General features: G+C 41.3%; 1 protein-coding gene across 2 annotated transcripts in view; it reads right to left on the minus strand.

Annotated features, from left to right (window-relative positions):
* Window positions 1-255: 255 nt before the first annotated feature.
* Window positions 256-15,519, minus strand: part of ripor2 (RHO family interacting cell polarization regulator 2) — a 69,988-nt gene continuing 54,724 nt past the window's right edge. For both annotated transcript variants that reach the window (XM_034705200.1, XM_034705201.1), the window contains exons 7-22: window positions 12,633-12,782; window positions 12,129-12,192; window positions 11,428-11,471; window positions 11,084-11,209; window positions 10,733-10,881; window positions 9,869-9,998; window positions 7,439-8,194; window positions 6,967-7,148; window positions 6,558-6,720; window positions 6,278-6,410; window positions 5,931-6,092; window positions 5,094-5,267; window positions 4,402-4,604; window positions 4,158-4,241; window positions 3,293-3,383; window positions 256-2,910 (exon numbers count right to left, since the gene is read on the minus strand). In XM_034705200.1, coding sequence (XP_034561091.1) covers window positions 2,810-2,910; window positions 3,293-3,383; window positions 4,158-4,241; window positions 4,402-4,604; window positions 5,094-5,267; window positions 5,931-6,092; window positions 6,278-6,410; window positions 6,558-6,720; window positions 6,967-7,148; window positions 7,439-8,194; window positions 9,869-9,998; window positions 10,733-10,881; window positions 11,084-11,209; window positions 11,428-11,471; window positions 12,129-12,192; window positions 12,633-12,782 — 2,712 coding nt within the window. In that variant the 3' untranslated portion in view covers window positions 256-2,809. The remainder of the gene's footprint in view (window positions 2,911-3,292; window positions 3,384-4,157; window positions 4,242-4,401; window positions 4,605-5,093; window positions 5,268-5,930; window positions 6,093-6,277; window positions 6,411-6,557; window positions 6,721-6,966; window positions 7,149-7,438; window positions 8,195-9,868; window positions 9,999-10,732; window positions 10,882-11,083; window positions 11,210-11,427; window positions 11,472-12,128; window positions 12,193-12,632; window positions 12,783-15,519) is intronic.

The raw sequence follows: 15,519 nt of genomic DNA on the forward strand, positions 1-15,519 counted from the left end.
GACCAGGCTCTCCTTCCTCCTAAGTCCTCTGCAAAGAACTCTAGTGTTTTGTGGCTCTTACTGTACATGTATGCAGCTTTGAAAATCTTTATCTGCTGAATATGAGTAGTGTAAATCCAAAGAAATTGAGAAAACCTAAACCACCCACCATATTGGAGTGCAACTTAACCACTTAGCTACATTTGCACCCGCAGGTTGATTTTGACAGAAATGGAAGACTTTGTTACACATAAAAGATCCACAATTTTGTTTAAATTATGCAAAAATAAACTTTATTGCAGCTGTTGAGCAGAGGAAATACTGACAGCAGAGAAGAGTAGTATGCAACTAGATGGACCAGAACAGAAGCTTTTGACCAGAGAGACTGAAAAAGGTCATTTGAGCAAAGAATAAAGAGTAATTTTTATAACCGGTCTCTAAATGTGTACATGTGCACATTTTGACTACTTGTAGTTAGCAGTGATGAGGGATCGAACAGCCAATAACTCAACTTGTCTTAACACTGGTCTGCTGCAAGTTTGTAAAAAGAAATGAGCTCAATCATGAAAAGAAGAAACACTGAATGAATGGATGAATTAGATACTTTACCAAAATACTGTAATGATATTCACATAATGGAAAAAAACTAAAGAAATTTAAAATATGGACCATGTTTTTCAAAAGGCGGTATGGGAAAAAAACATCTTCAGCTTTTAGTAACAACTTCACACATTTACAGGTTATAATACAAAAGAAAAATACATTTCATAAAAATATTACCACTTGTTTTCAATCAATATGGCTTCTGGACTGTGCAGTTAGAACCAAATGTAACACGGTTTGACATTATGGGTTTGTCTTATTTCAAAGTTGTGCTTCTAAAGTCAAGTCTGAGTATTCTGGCCAAATGCAAATATTATTTTGAAAATACATTCTGCTTAATGAGTCATGAGCTCTTATTAAAAGACCTTTTTAAAAATTAATTCTTCCTTTGGTTATAGTAAATCCTCTAAGTAATAAAGTACATTTTCTAATATATAATGTCCCTTTATTTTGGGACCTTTTAAGGGATAAGAAACCTATTATACCACCAAACTGATCTCCAAAATAATAATTTATCTATAACAATTCATTCAAAATAAACTCCAATTTACTTAAAGTACGAAATTATCTGCATGGATACAACATGGGGGCCTTTTTTTTAACCCATAAACAATATTTCAAATACTAGACCTGCTCCAAAAAGAACATAAATACACAACTCATTTATATAACAATGCCTTTTGCACAATTACAGTACAGCTCCAAAGAATATTAGCATTATAAATGGGTAAATAATAAATAAGATGTGTGATCACAAGTGAGTTTTGTCCCCGTGCTCTAGCACAAGACTCAGTAGTACAGTTACAATGAGAAAAGTTGGAATTAGGCGTTTACTCCGGCCACTTTTCCCACATAAAAGTTAGGATGCAGGGAAATAAACAGACCCAAGACGTACCCAACATAACACTTCATTCTGCAGCTTCTCAAAGAAAATACCTCATCCTGCAAGAAGCTCACAAACTGCATGAACGTGCAAGCCTAAACAGAGGCTAAACCTTTACACAATCACAGGATCCTCCTCTTTATACAGTAACTGAGAACGTTCACCATCCATAACCAGATTTATTGCCCTCAACTGGCTCTGTACCTGCTAGGAAAAATACATTTACAAAAGCGTGTAGTATCTGTGGAGCTTATCCGCTCGACCACTTCAAAGGCTCAGGTGGTCGAAGCTTACTTTATCAAATGCTAGGTGCAAAAGAGTCACATATGTACAAAAAATTGCACTTGTTCAACTGCAAGTATGAGAAAACTCAGGTTTAAACTGCTGAGTGCGGGAACTGAGGGCACAGTGCAGACCATTATTGTTTTATCAACTCGCTTAACTTAGCTTAGCATAAACTAAAACTATCAAACCAAACTTCTTTCTCTCGGAAGCTGTTTCCAATGTAGTTATGGGCCTCCCTTGCCATCAAGCGCAAATCTTTCAGCCGTGCAAGAATCCCTGAACTCAAAAATGGAACGTACTAGAAAACAGGACTTAAAATATATTCTAAATACAAGCACATATATTACACTGGCTGTGTAAAATATGCCGTATTTACATGCCTTACAACAGTGCAAATCTTCTGAAAGCGCCGCAAAACCACCAACGAAAACATGTGATAAACAGTGATCATACAAAGATCATAGTATAGCATGTAACACAACCAACTTTGTAACAATCGAGATGATAGTTAATCAGTGAGTGAGTGATACAAGTGTGTGCTGTGGTGGATAACTTGTTTACAAAGTTAATGTGAGGATGCGTTGATCAAATTATAGTGTCCACAGTCTTTGGAGTAACTTTCAGCGGCTTTTTTGTCCAGTCATACTTGTGCAATCCAGTTAACTTAATGAGACCGGTCTGCCTGGCTCAGAAAGCAGGGAAGAGGGAGAAAGGGGGAGTAAGGGGGTGTGGAAATGATGGAGGAATTAAGTGGTGTAAAAGTGTGCAGGAGGGGTTTAGGTTGTGTGTCTTTGTGGTTAAGAATGTTTGTTTGGTGTCAATTCCTTTCAGGAGGCAGTATAAGTAAGAACAGTGATGTTATGTGGTGATTCCCAAAGTCTGTGCCAAAAAAAAGCAGATCAATAAAAGTGATCAGTCATTAACAGCCCTGTGAGGTGTGCAGTGTGTGGAGTTGAGTGTAGCAGGGACAGGGAGGTGGGGTGGGGGGTGGGGGGGCAGTGCTGTCCTCAGATGTCGGGCTGAGATGTAGTCTGTGATGGTTTTCAGTGGCACGATGGCTCAAAAGGCAGTGGTGACGGCATTTCCCCGCCGCATGCCCAGACGGATCATTTCCCCCGGCACTGTGTCCAGCTGCTCGTACGCCAGCCGCCCCTCCTCACCTGACAGAAATACACAAGAGAAAGCTATAATAATAATAATGATAATAATGATTTACCTAAAAGTAGTCAGAAGAGTTCAATGTAAGGGAAAAATAAAGACAGGGGTGGTGTGAACACTCATCTAAAACTTAAAAAATTGAAAAGGCATAATTTGCAAAAAATGTAGCCTTCCTTTTCTTGTTTCAGTAGAAGATTTATGTCTTAATGCTGACGGAACGACAGGTAAATAAAAGCATAATCTGTACACAATTCATATATATCCATATTTACAGTGTTTGCATATTTCATGGCATTTGTGTTTTTAATACAGCTCCTGAATAAAAAAAAAATTAGCAACATTTGATTTTCGTTCATTCATTCATTCATTCATTTCGTCACTCACCAAATGTGAGCAGGGTTTCTATGGCGACGTGGCGAAGCTCCTCATCTGCCGAGTCACACAGTGCTACGACTGCCCTGATGCTCTCTACTGCCTGCAAACAGACAGACAAGCTCTGTTGAGAGGGTAGGCTACTTGTCAAATTACACAGATGACACAGAAAAACAATGAGCTAACTGAGAATAAGTTTCTCCTCCATGATTACCTTTACATAATGGTTCTCAAATATCTTTGGCATCAACTACCTCACTCTTTTGGGATAATAGTAATGAAGAAAGCTCAACTCATGCTTAATATATTGAAATAATGAAGTTATTGAAATGGCCTCTGCATCAGCTACTTATTCACAGTACTTCTTAGTGGTTGTCCACAAGAAAGTAAAACAAAAATTTTAACCACTGAGAGCAAAAAAATGCTACTTTAAGTATATCTTAATAGAATCCCTACAGTTTTGGTAGCAACTAAAGTAAAAGAATAATTATCTTTCAACAATAATTATATACTATATATGATGCTAATTTACTGCAAAACCTGTTTCAAACATGCCTGTAGCTAAAGGAAACAGTCTCTTTAGCCTTTAAAAGGGTTGTTTTTATTTGGTGTAGATTTACTACTGGTGTTGCCTTCCTGCAACAAACCTATATGGGGCTAACTGGAAGCTTCCCTACACCATGGTCTAAAGCAGAACCACTTTCATTTCAAGTTTTTTTAAATTAAAATAAACCCCAACCATTTTTGCGCTGGACAACTACTCTCTTCTTTTCCCTTCCTCACTTAAACTAGAGTCACTGCTGAACCTATATTGAGACCTAATCTGACTGTAAATTTTCATGGTTTGACACTGTAGCTGCTTTTTGAGGTCACTGACCTGCAGGCAGCTCAGAGCTGAACACGCCGCCCTCTGGCTCTGACCTCCAGCCTCTGACAGTGCCTGAGTGTAGCACTCCACCGCCTGTAGACACACACAGAAACATTCAAAAATGGCTAAAGGCATCTGTCAAAACCATTCAAAATATTATTTGCCTCCAAAAAAAACAACACACACACACACAAACCCTTGCAGACATATCTGGTATATGACCTACATATGCCCTCCCGTTAGCACTGCTCACCCTGTTCCTGAAGTGGCTGCGTGATGCTCCAGAAGAGAGGTAGTCGGCTGCTGCCTTGTTAACCTGAGGGTCCTCTGCAGTGAGCATGGAGGCTAGGGCCCTAAGGGTGCTGCTCGTAGGCCACAGGGACGACACGGGCACCTCCTCCATCTCTTCTAAACAGCGAGACGAATCTCCACTGTGCAGAGCCTCTGCAAACACCTCTGAGTATGACACAAACACACACAGCAAAGGTTTAAACATAAAACTTGCAGAGAATCACATGCAGGGGGCTAAAGTGTGCTCCAGATAGATATCTTTTCAGCTAGTTTCAAAGGACAAATCCAGAGATTTATCAGAGAGTGGAAATCATGTGAAATAGAACCCACTGTTCAACCATTTCTAGGTCAAACTCTGTGTTTCTGTCCGTTATATACAACATTTGTCGACGAAGCATGTTTTTAGATACTCATGGTGCCAGATAACCTTATCTATAGTTAACTGGTCATGGAGTCCACCAAATAAATATAAAGCTTTTGATCCTTGATGTTTGTTCCTCCTTGAATGTTTCTGCTCCTTTAAATAATAAATCATTCTATATTTATCTGTGAAACAATGTGCTCTGTTTTAGGGATTTATGAGACTCAGTGGAAAGAAAGGTGTTGTTCTGCATATGATGCAGTTTTAGAAATAATGTCCTCCCTGTTGCTCACCCTCTCTGGCCAGGTGCAGCAGGTGTGTCTCCATGTCCTGAACTTCGTGCTGTAAGATGTAGCTGTTAAATTGAAAGACGGTCAGGACGTCCTGGGAGAGTGCAGCTGCAGGAGGAGTTTGGGCTGCCATCAGGTCGCTCCTGTCCACCATCTCGCCCACTACGACACCAATCACTGTGTAAAAGAAGAAAACATATATGGTCAGAATCTTTTTTTTGTACAGCGCACCAAATTTGTATCAGAAAGATATTACTTCATTGAGGAAAAACAGAGAGAATTATTGTAATTTGGAGATATTTGTTAATAAAATTGTGTGCCAAAAATAACAGTTTTTGCATGTAGTTAGACTAGAATCAGATCACTTTTCAGTTAAACAAAAACAACCTTAAAATCAGGAGTAATTCAAGCCATCAGACAAATTTGGTGCAGAAACTAATACAGTATTTGCACCTGAGATTTTAGTAGAGTAGAAGTTGCTCAAAGAAAACAAATTAAAAACTTTGGAAAAGTATTTCAAATCTGTACCTATTTACAGTACTGAAGCAAATCCATCACTGAAAATAATTATATAAACTCTGGATTCACAGTCTACTCCTTCAATTCTTTCAACTGTATGTGTTCAGTGTTGAATACTTTTTTTTATCTACATTATATTCTTGGCAAACACGATGATCTCATATCCCTTCAGGACCTCATTATAGTCTGATTTACAAACCAATGCAAGGCCCCAGTTGAAACCTAACAGTTATAAACACACACACACACACACACACACATGACTGTGCAGCAGAAACCTACACTGTGGCTTGTTTTTAGAAAAAAGAAAAAAAATCCAACCTGTGGGAGCACTGTGTGGGTGTCTCTCCTGCAGCACTGCTGTGTAGTGCTGGTTCATGTGTTTGAAAACTCGGTCCAGCGTGGTGTGGAAGAGTCCTGCAGACCCGCTGCACTCTGACCACAGAGTCATCAGCTGTGGGCGCTCAGCCAGGCCCGGGAGGACTGAAAGACAAGGACGAAACACAAGGTCAGACGGTGTAAAACCCTCAGAGCAGATAGTATTATTTTTTACATGAGAGTCATTTACATACATAAGTTTAAACAGACGCTTTAAACAGACGGAGCGCTCTTGTGATACGATTCTGGATTGTGAAACACAGCTATATAAATGAGTGGTTTCCACCTACCATCAGCAGCAGATGTGATCGCTCCCAGTCTGTCCACACTGATCTCTGCCAGCTCCTCCAACAGCTGAGTCTGTCCTGAGAGTTTGAGGAGGAGACTGCGACGATGCCATATGCTAACTCCATTGGTCAACAACTGCAATTACAAGAAGAACGAAAGTCTATTATACTTCCTCTGCAGTCTGCTGAAGTATTCTAAAATGCTGAATTAATGTCATTTATGAACCCTTAGTATATAATTTATACTACAAAATATGATGTCTGATGTGTTGAGGAGCTCCACCTGTATGAGGTGATTGCAGTACTGCAGGTGGATGACGATAGCCACGTCCAGGTTCTCGTTTCCGGTGGTCAGTGGCAAGGGGCTTCCTGCTACGCTATTGCCCACCCCGGTGTCTTCTGTGAGGGCTTCACTTAGGTGCCCTCTGGCTTCTGGATGCTGCCCACTGAGAGGAAAATACCCAGAGTCACCACAAGGGGGCAGAGTGCAACATTTCTCTTTTGTCTATGTTTTAAAAATACATGGCTATGATGATTGAACATTTATTGATTTTAAAACAAGCACCTGTTTTCCTTCTTAGGTATAGGATACTTTTAGAAGAGTTTGTGATCCTCCTCTTCAGTTCAGAGGCCTCTAAACTGCAACAAAATTCGATGGCACAACAAGAAAGGGTACCTTGCCTACCACTCACCCGATTCTCTCTCCTTCTGTATCAAAAAGCGGAGACCTCTGTGGGATATTGAGGATGGCGTTATCATCTCCCGTGTCTTCATCATCAAAGTCAGACGTGTTGAGGAAGTCAAAGCTCTCCAGGGCGCTCTCCACTGTCAGACTGAGGCTTGAGGAGCGGCTCCTGTGACCCGGGAGACGACACTGTGGAGAGGGAAGGTAGTTAGAGGAGATGATGAACAACCTTTTCAAAATAAAAGCCCCTCTTGTAAAAAGATGAACTTGGTTTTCTTCAAATAAAGAAATAAACACATCGGACAGCAAAATTTGATATAATTCAGTCCTCACTCTACTAGTTTTATTGTTGCTAAAATGTAAAGTACTTAATAAGCATGGGCAGTATCATGACATAGTGACTATAATCTTACTGTTCTTTCCTATGTTCCTTGCTTTTTTACTTGTCAATCAAAGATGACAGAGAGCAGTTAAGTCACCTTGAGCAGGTCCTCCAAACGCATCACTTCCTGTTCCAGGTCCTGCAGCTCTCTGCAGCGGTGGGTCAGAGACTCCAGCCTCATCAACAGGCTGTGGATTGCCTCCTCCAGGCTGCTCTCCAGGAAGGCCCTGCTCCCCTCTCCAGCCCAGCTCAGACTCCCTCCTCCCCCCTCAGCGGAGCTCCCACTTGGCGACATGATTTCCGAAGAAGTCAGCCTCTTCACAAGCTGCCGAGTCAGACTGCCCGCCTCCTCTGTGTCCAGCTCCACTGGTTTCAGTTCATCAGTGTGGTCTAAGAAAACGTCCTCAGGAGCCACAGTGGAGAGGTGGCTGTCAGAGCAGAGAGACGGGGCAGCTGACCCACAGTTTGAGCCAGAATTTCTCTGGGACTCCGTACGTTCCCACTCAGAGTCCTCTGCCACCTCAGCTTCATCGCTGGCGAGGCTGCCGCTGGTACCCCTACTTCCTCGGCTCCCTGTCTCCCCATCCTCCTCATACTCCTCCTCTTCTTCCTCCTCCTCTAAATGCTCCTCTGCTATGGAGTCCTCCCTCGTTGAGAGGATCTGTGTGGACGTCAGGTCTGTTTCTGGAGGAGTGACTGTGATCTCTGGGTTGGATTGGCTGTGGGAGTGAGAGCTGGGGGCGGGGCTTGGGCTGGGCGTGGAACCAGAGGTATCGGAGAAGGTGAAGGAGAGGCGCTTACACTCGGCTACACCACAGCCACCATTCTCGAAGACGTCATCTGGTAGAGTAGCCTGGTAGGAGAGACGGGGCATGAATATACATGATAGATAGATGGAAAATGAAAACAAAGATACAGTGCCTTTCAAGAATGTACCCCCTGGATCTTTCCATGTATTGTTGACTTGAGAAAGTAAAACGTATTTTAGTTTGATTGCATAAAAAGGATCAACACAAAATAGTCTATTATTTAGAAATAGGGCAGCAAAGTATTTTTTTTATTTGACCCCGCCTAACATGTTTTTAGTCTAACCAATCAGGGGCCTTTCAATGTGAGATGGCATGATAATCTCAATCTTCTAAATCAGAGGCAGGACTTTGGTACAAACCAACTTATCATTTGCAGCTTTTGTGGGATTTAAAAAAAGCACTTTTCTTTTATTTCATAGTAAAGTTGGAGATGCGTCTTCGTTTCAGTGCTTAAAGAATGAGGCTGCATTGTTGAAAAGTTTTCAAATTTAAAAACCAATGCACAAGAATTAAAACAGCTGTATACCTTAATGTTGGTAGAGTTGATGTAATTGGTGGGGACAGAAATGGTCAAAATGCTATTCGGACATGTACTGTATGTGTGCACACATATTTCATGCCACCCTACCATAAGTTACAATCCCAGTTAGGTGGCCCTCTTAAAAAATGTGTGGACACTTCTGTGCAACAAACTACCTTCAGTTAACTCGATCATCCACAAATCAAACATTAAAGCTCAGAATAGCCTGTTTGTATTCTAGGTCGCAACACTGTAAAATATGGAAAGTTCCAAGATGGGTGAATACTTGACAAATTCACTGTATGTTTTGAAATCAGAGCATGTATAGTTATAGAAGTAAAGAGAAAGCTCTCGCAGGTAGAACAAGAGAAGACAGACATGCTTAAAAATCCAATAAAACTCCACTTTTGTCTTTTATCTCTCATGAGTGGTTCAGTTCAGCTTAGACAAAATCACAACACAGTAAAACTGAAAATAAAAGAACAGAAACAGCTCAGAGCATGTCATGCAAGTAAACATGCACTCAGGCACACATGGCCTTCTGCAGCCTACAGAAAGGGACAAAAAGAGCTAATGTGTTCACACCCACAGATGAGTCCATCCCCGTCATGTGACGGAGTCAGGAGGCACACAAAAGTCAGGTAAGGAGGGTCAAGGGGGCCACAACACACTCACATAAACCTCCAGACTGGATTTGGGCCTTGGCCGCAGAGAGGCCAGGTCACCAAAGGAGCGACTGCGCCTCAGCTTCTCAAGCAGGGTGTCTCGGAGCATGTGCAGGAAGGAGAGGCGCTGGCGCTCCACGGGATGTGGCCGCCACTTCTTTACACAATGCATCGCAGGCAAGTAGGGGGGGGGGGGCGTTGGGTTTTTGAGCGAGTGAGGGCAGGTGAGTGAGAGACAGGAGGGATGAATAAACGAGCAAAGTGGGACAGAGTGTGGGTAAGGGGGGTTTGATGTGGAGATGCAGAGAAGAGTGAGGATAGCAGGGAAATGGGTGTGGGTTAGTTTAGGGGTAGGACTAACATCGCTAACATTAGCATGATGCATCAGCAGAAAAATCAGGGCAATATTGTGCAGCAGGGAGCAGACTCAGGTTAGTGAGTTCAGTTGTTTCTAGTCTAGGTGAGGATCTAAATTGACAACAAGTCTACAACCACACAAATGAAGCTAAAAGCGCTTTGTTGGGTTGACTCACAAAGAAGGAGGTGTCCTGGAAGGTGGGGGTCTCTGGTGTGCCCTGGCTGTAGACAGACACTCGTCTCTGGAGTGCCGTGGCTTTGCTCACATTGCCAGATGATAGAGTCAGGTCCTCGACATCGAAGGGGCTGGAAAAGGGAATTAAACAATTTGATAAATATTATGTATCTATAGTCTGTCTACCTACATATTTTCTCCTGGGAAGAAGATGAATTGGCTTTAGTTAAATTCCAAAACTTGCGATTACCATGTCTCTCCAACAGAGGGCAGAAAGCAACCAGTAATGTGAACCTAACTTACTCAAATTCAAGTTACTGTAGGTGGTTAGTGACAGCAGAGAAACTGAGATACTGACTGTGTTATAATTCTAAAAGTCTCAGCTGGGTGGCAAGTTGGAGAGTGTGGAATGGATAGCTGATTAATATTTGTTTTATTAATATAAATATTTATTAATATATTTATATTGCATTAAAATGATACGATAGATCTCCTCAGACGAGTTCCAACTAAATCCCCTTATTTTAGCCTGCGATGTCTTCAGTATCTATCTCATTATGTATACTGTACATAAAGACATGTATACAAATGTCCCTGAAATCAGGTTATTCTATGTGCCGCAGACAGGGACAGAGGGCATTTCAGTTATGACATGCAGTGATGAAAACTGCTTTATGATGAAATCTCATTATACAGCTTGGCATAGAGGTTAATTTCCAAACATTTTTATACAAAATATCTCACATTGAGCCCTTTTCTTGGCTTATTCTGCATAAGACAAGAATTCCAGATTAACCAGCAACAGTTTAAGGAAACCGCAATGAATGGCATAAAAAGTGACTGCATGCCGTGATAGTCTACTTACTACCACGTAACCTCCAGGTTGAGTTTGATGGTTCCCAGGTCATTGACGTCCACAGCAACCACTTGAGGCATGGCAGTGAACAGCTCCTTGGTCTCACAGATCACGCTGCCTACCAGCATGTGAGTGGCCAGACCCTTCAGCTCTGTTACCTGATTGTAAACCAAGAATACGATTATTCACTACTCCCATGAAGCAAATGATTTCTTTCCAGTGATTGCTAATGAATTGGATGGATGATTTTTGGTGTTCATGTTATGTTTTCGTGTTTTTCTTGTCTTGCCCTGCACTGTGAAAATTTACCAAAGTACAAAACTGATTCACAAAGTTAGTTTATCTGACTTTCTTTAGTACCTTGATATTTATAAGGTCAGTGATGAGAGGCATGAAGACCATCTCCTCTCCATCCCAACTCTGTCTGGAGTTCACTTCAATCCTTCCTTTTAACTTCCACCGCTGACGACCGTACCGCATGAATATCTAAAAGAGAGGAAATGGAAGATACAGAATCAAAGAAGTTGTAAGGACAAAGGAAATAATACTTTGTATATGCTTATAAGGAACATTTTTCAATAAAGAGGACGAGATGATCCAACATTTAATTCAGCTGGAAACAAATTCTAACCTGAATTTGAAATCTTAAATAAATAACTGAATATCTAACTGCCATATTTTCCAAAATATGAATAATAACTTACTTCATATTGGTCTCCAGGACAGAGTCTAGCGAAGCCTGCCAAACCTGTCAGAGAGGAAAGTGATATTACAACACATTTGGACAGGATACCAGGAAATAAGAAACAGGCCAAGCAACATCTTCTTTTTAGGTGACTCAAGCTGAGTCTACATGTAGGCAGGTATTTTTGGAAAACAGATTTTCCTCCACCGGTTTCTAAAACAACCCTGTCCCACACGATAATGCAGAGATGGTTTAAAATGCTCTCATAAGCATACCATGCCAGCAGTCGTTATTGGCAATAATGTGTGTTCAGAGTGTCATCTCAATCACCAGAGAAGAACATTGTGTGCATGCAAAGTGAGTGCCTTCTTGAGCCTGTGTCAAATGTAAACAGTGTTCTTAAAGCTGTGTGAGGGTGGTGAATTTAAAACTTTTAAGCTTGATATATTTATTCACCTGGGCTCTGTGATACAATGATGAACAGCCAGTTTTCCTTGTAAAAAATGCAACTAAACAGAGTACCGAGCAGACATACGCCATTATCTGCATGCCTAGAAAAAGCTACGTTTGCATGCAGACACATTTCTTGTTGTCAGGATCAAGCATGGCAAAACTTTTTCACCTACAACATCTTCCTCAACCTGGTCCATAATATTCCTGAAAATCAGTGAATGAGAGGGCACACTTGCCATTTGGAGGGCTTATCTTTTCTTATCTTACCTTTCATTTTGATGTGAAACTCTCCGAGCAGGTTCTCCAGCTCGCTCTCGAATGTGCTCATGTTCTGGGAACAAACAGAGATTAAACTGATTACATGAACGGCCCTTCATGGCACAAGAAAAAAAAACACAAACAGTAATCAAGTTATCCTGACACACTTTGACAAAGCCTGTCAACACTGAAGTCCAAAGTAGAAGACATGGTTGGTCTAAGCTCTGGAGACAGGTGGGTGAGTTGTTGGGATTACAGGTTGTTCTGTAAGTAGTGACTACAGATGTCTGTGTTTAAAGACGACATTGTAAGCACTAATCTATAGCTATGTGAATCATTGTTTGATGATGACATGATTTTGAGATGTGGTGTTAAAACTGTGGAAAGATGTATTTGTATAGTGCGCTCTGTATGACTTTAAAGGGAGCATTTTCCAGCAAAAACTCACCAGGAGAATCTTTGAATTCTCGCAAGCAGCTCATGTAATGTCTAGAATAACTATGTCCACTGTACCTCCGTGTATTCTTTGTAGCGGCGGTTGACCTCTGCGATGCTCTCCTTGGTGCCTTTAGTGGAGGGAGAGGATGAGAAAGCCTGCTTCATCCGGATAGCACCTTCCCTCAAACGGCTCTGGATGCAGAAGGCCTCGTACAACTCGTCTACCTGGAAACACACAAGCAGCTTTAAGAAATGTTTCAATAGGATGAGTGTGCAGATGCAAAGTTTCCTGGTCATTAACACAAAGTCAAGAGGGAGAAAGACACTTCAGCTCTCATGAAACCAAATGAGTCTTTCAAGTTTGAAGTCCTTCATAAAAACATCCCTGGGCAGCAAGAAAAACTCCTCAAAAACTTCCTGTGCCATCGAAATGATTCTGGATGTGCTCACATCCTACTGGGATTCATTCAAGCATGCCCAACACAGCTGTAGGCTCGTGCAAAAGTCAGCAACTTTTATGAACAGATCTTTAAAAAGAGTAATAATAATGATTTTAGAGGAATATATGAAAAATGGTCTGGTGAAAATGAGAGCAGCTGCAGCTGCCGTGTATTAGGGTAACTGTAGCTTCCAGTAGCAGACGCCTATGCTGTTCCAGTAAGCGACTCCAGTGGGACACTCCCAAAGCGGGGGGAACAACAGACGGCGTTTAGAGCTCATTTAGGAACGTCTGCCCAGCTTCAGTTTGCAGCAGCAGACCGATCTAACCCAAAACCCACAGGGAGAGGGAACTGCTCCATCTACATCTGGGAGCTGGGAGTGTTGTTGGAGTTTCAGCTACAATAAAATCATCAGGATAAAATGATGTTATAACCAGAGCATTATTAGTCCTACTGAGCCCTGGTACGAGATATTAAAAGTGACGCAGTGTGTCTGGTTACAAATCTGCAGGTCCATTACTTAAATTTAGTAAATTCATTTTTCTAATGTTACAAACATTTTTACATTTATAATGATCTATATTCCCTCTGATCTCTCTTTATTTCAAGCTTTGTCACTGTCCTGATTCAGTTGCATCAAGGTGGCAAGATCCAGAAACCTCTAATGACAGCTTAATAACAGCATCATCAATCCTATTATTTCTTTACAACACTAAATATGCTGATTAAGGAGCATCACAGTTCAAATATGAATTTCTGTTTTCTTTTAGATATCTTGTACATTTTTTTCAGTGTAAAGTTGTTGCTAGCTGCTCTGTGATGTTTTACTTAAGACACAACAGTGCTAACACCAGAATGGTAACTTGCTAACAATGGCAAAGCTAATGGACAGATGCTAAGAGGGTATAATGTTTGTGTGTAATGTTATGTTCACCATGATTTTAGCATAATATGTGGAGTGTTAGCATGCTAACATTCACTAGGTAACAACTATATATATGAGGGAGCTGGTGAAAATATGCTGACAAACTAGAAAAGTGTCTGAGGAAAGGCCTGGTAATCTGCTAAAAAAAAAAAAAAAAAAGCTTTATGTCACACTGTATGGAGTGATTCAAGGGATGGTAGGGGTGAGCCAGTAAATATCTAAGAATCTGGAGAAGTTGGGGTGAAAACAAATGTTGTGGATGGACTGCTTGGTTAAAAAATAGGTGCAAAATAATTAAATTAGTTATCAAGAAAGAACTAATGCTCAAAATGAAGGTAAGAAGTCCATCATTACTCCTTAAACAACAAAACTTTGCTGGGTCACTCAAAATAATTCCTCCTAGAAACCACAACCTGCCAACATCCCAATCATAGATGTCATGTCTGTCAACGTTCTGGCTTCCTGAATTCACATGTGATTTAAGTGGCAGAAAGGCAAAAAACAAAACACCTCTGGTGAGCCTCATCAAAGGGATTGCAGCCTGCTTGAAGAGAGCACTAAAATATTGATGCCTTGCGCTCTTTATGGCTCTCATTAGGGAGAAGATAGAGAAAATGGGCCATTCTGGTGCCTGCCGTCCTGACAGCTTTTCTGGTTGTTTGTTTGTGTATCTTTATGTCTGTGATATACACAGCTAACATGTTTGTGGAGCAGACTCTGTGACTACATGAGTATGGACAGCATGTTGTTGTGGTGGGTGGGCACACAGGGGGGTTTAAAAAGGGTAAAAAATGAAAGTGATTTACAGTTAGATGTTTCTGTTCCAAAGGATGAGTAATACAGTTTGATGATTTTAAAATGACCTCTCTTGGCAAGAGCACACACAAAAAACACCAACTCCACCTCAAATAAACCAGCCCCCCTCTCCACCCCACACACCCACCGACTGGGACCCAGCCCCGCCTGTCTGTCTGTCTGTGGTATGTGGTGTATGTGGCGAGGCTGCAGCAGCTGAGCTGAGCTGAGCTGATGATTAAACACCCTCCAACCACAACTGTTATTGTCAACTCTCTGATTGGCATGGATCTGTTTCAGAGCCAAACATTGACAGCTCTGAAACACATCTGTTGACAGCAATACAAGGGAAACATGAATATTAAACTCCATTTGTGTCTGCTTATTTTGCCAAGAGGAAGTCAAAGGAAACACTTATCCAACTAAACAAACTTTTTATATTGATTTAGCCAAAAAAGACAACAATACAGTGCTTTCATTAAGAGAGAAGACAAGTACACTGAGCTATTCATTAGGAGGAAATTATGGAGCTCTGTTACAAAATTGGACCTTCATAAACTGAGCCTGATGAATAGCCACCATTTTCTCATGAAATCATATCATTATCAGCTAATTAAGCCATATTTTGTCCCCAATTACAATCGCCTCTTGCTGCCTTAAAGGAAATGCCCTATTGAAGGTCAGCCAAGCTCCACTCTGGAGGACGGCCGGCGGCATATTGCACGGCCTCGGGCACATTTCACCCCAGAAATGAAAATAAGACATGAAAAAAAAACAGGGAAACCCCAAACAAAGGAAAGAC

This window comes from Notolabrus celidotus, chromosome 16 (genome assembly GCF_009762535.1).
Source record: "Notolabrus celidotus isolate fNotCel1 chromosome 16, fNotCel1.pri, whole genome shotgun sequence".
In the NCBI taxonomy this organism is placed as follows: Eukaryota; Metazoa; Chordata; class Actinopteri; order Labriformes; family Labridae; genus Notolabrus; species Notolabrus celidotus.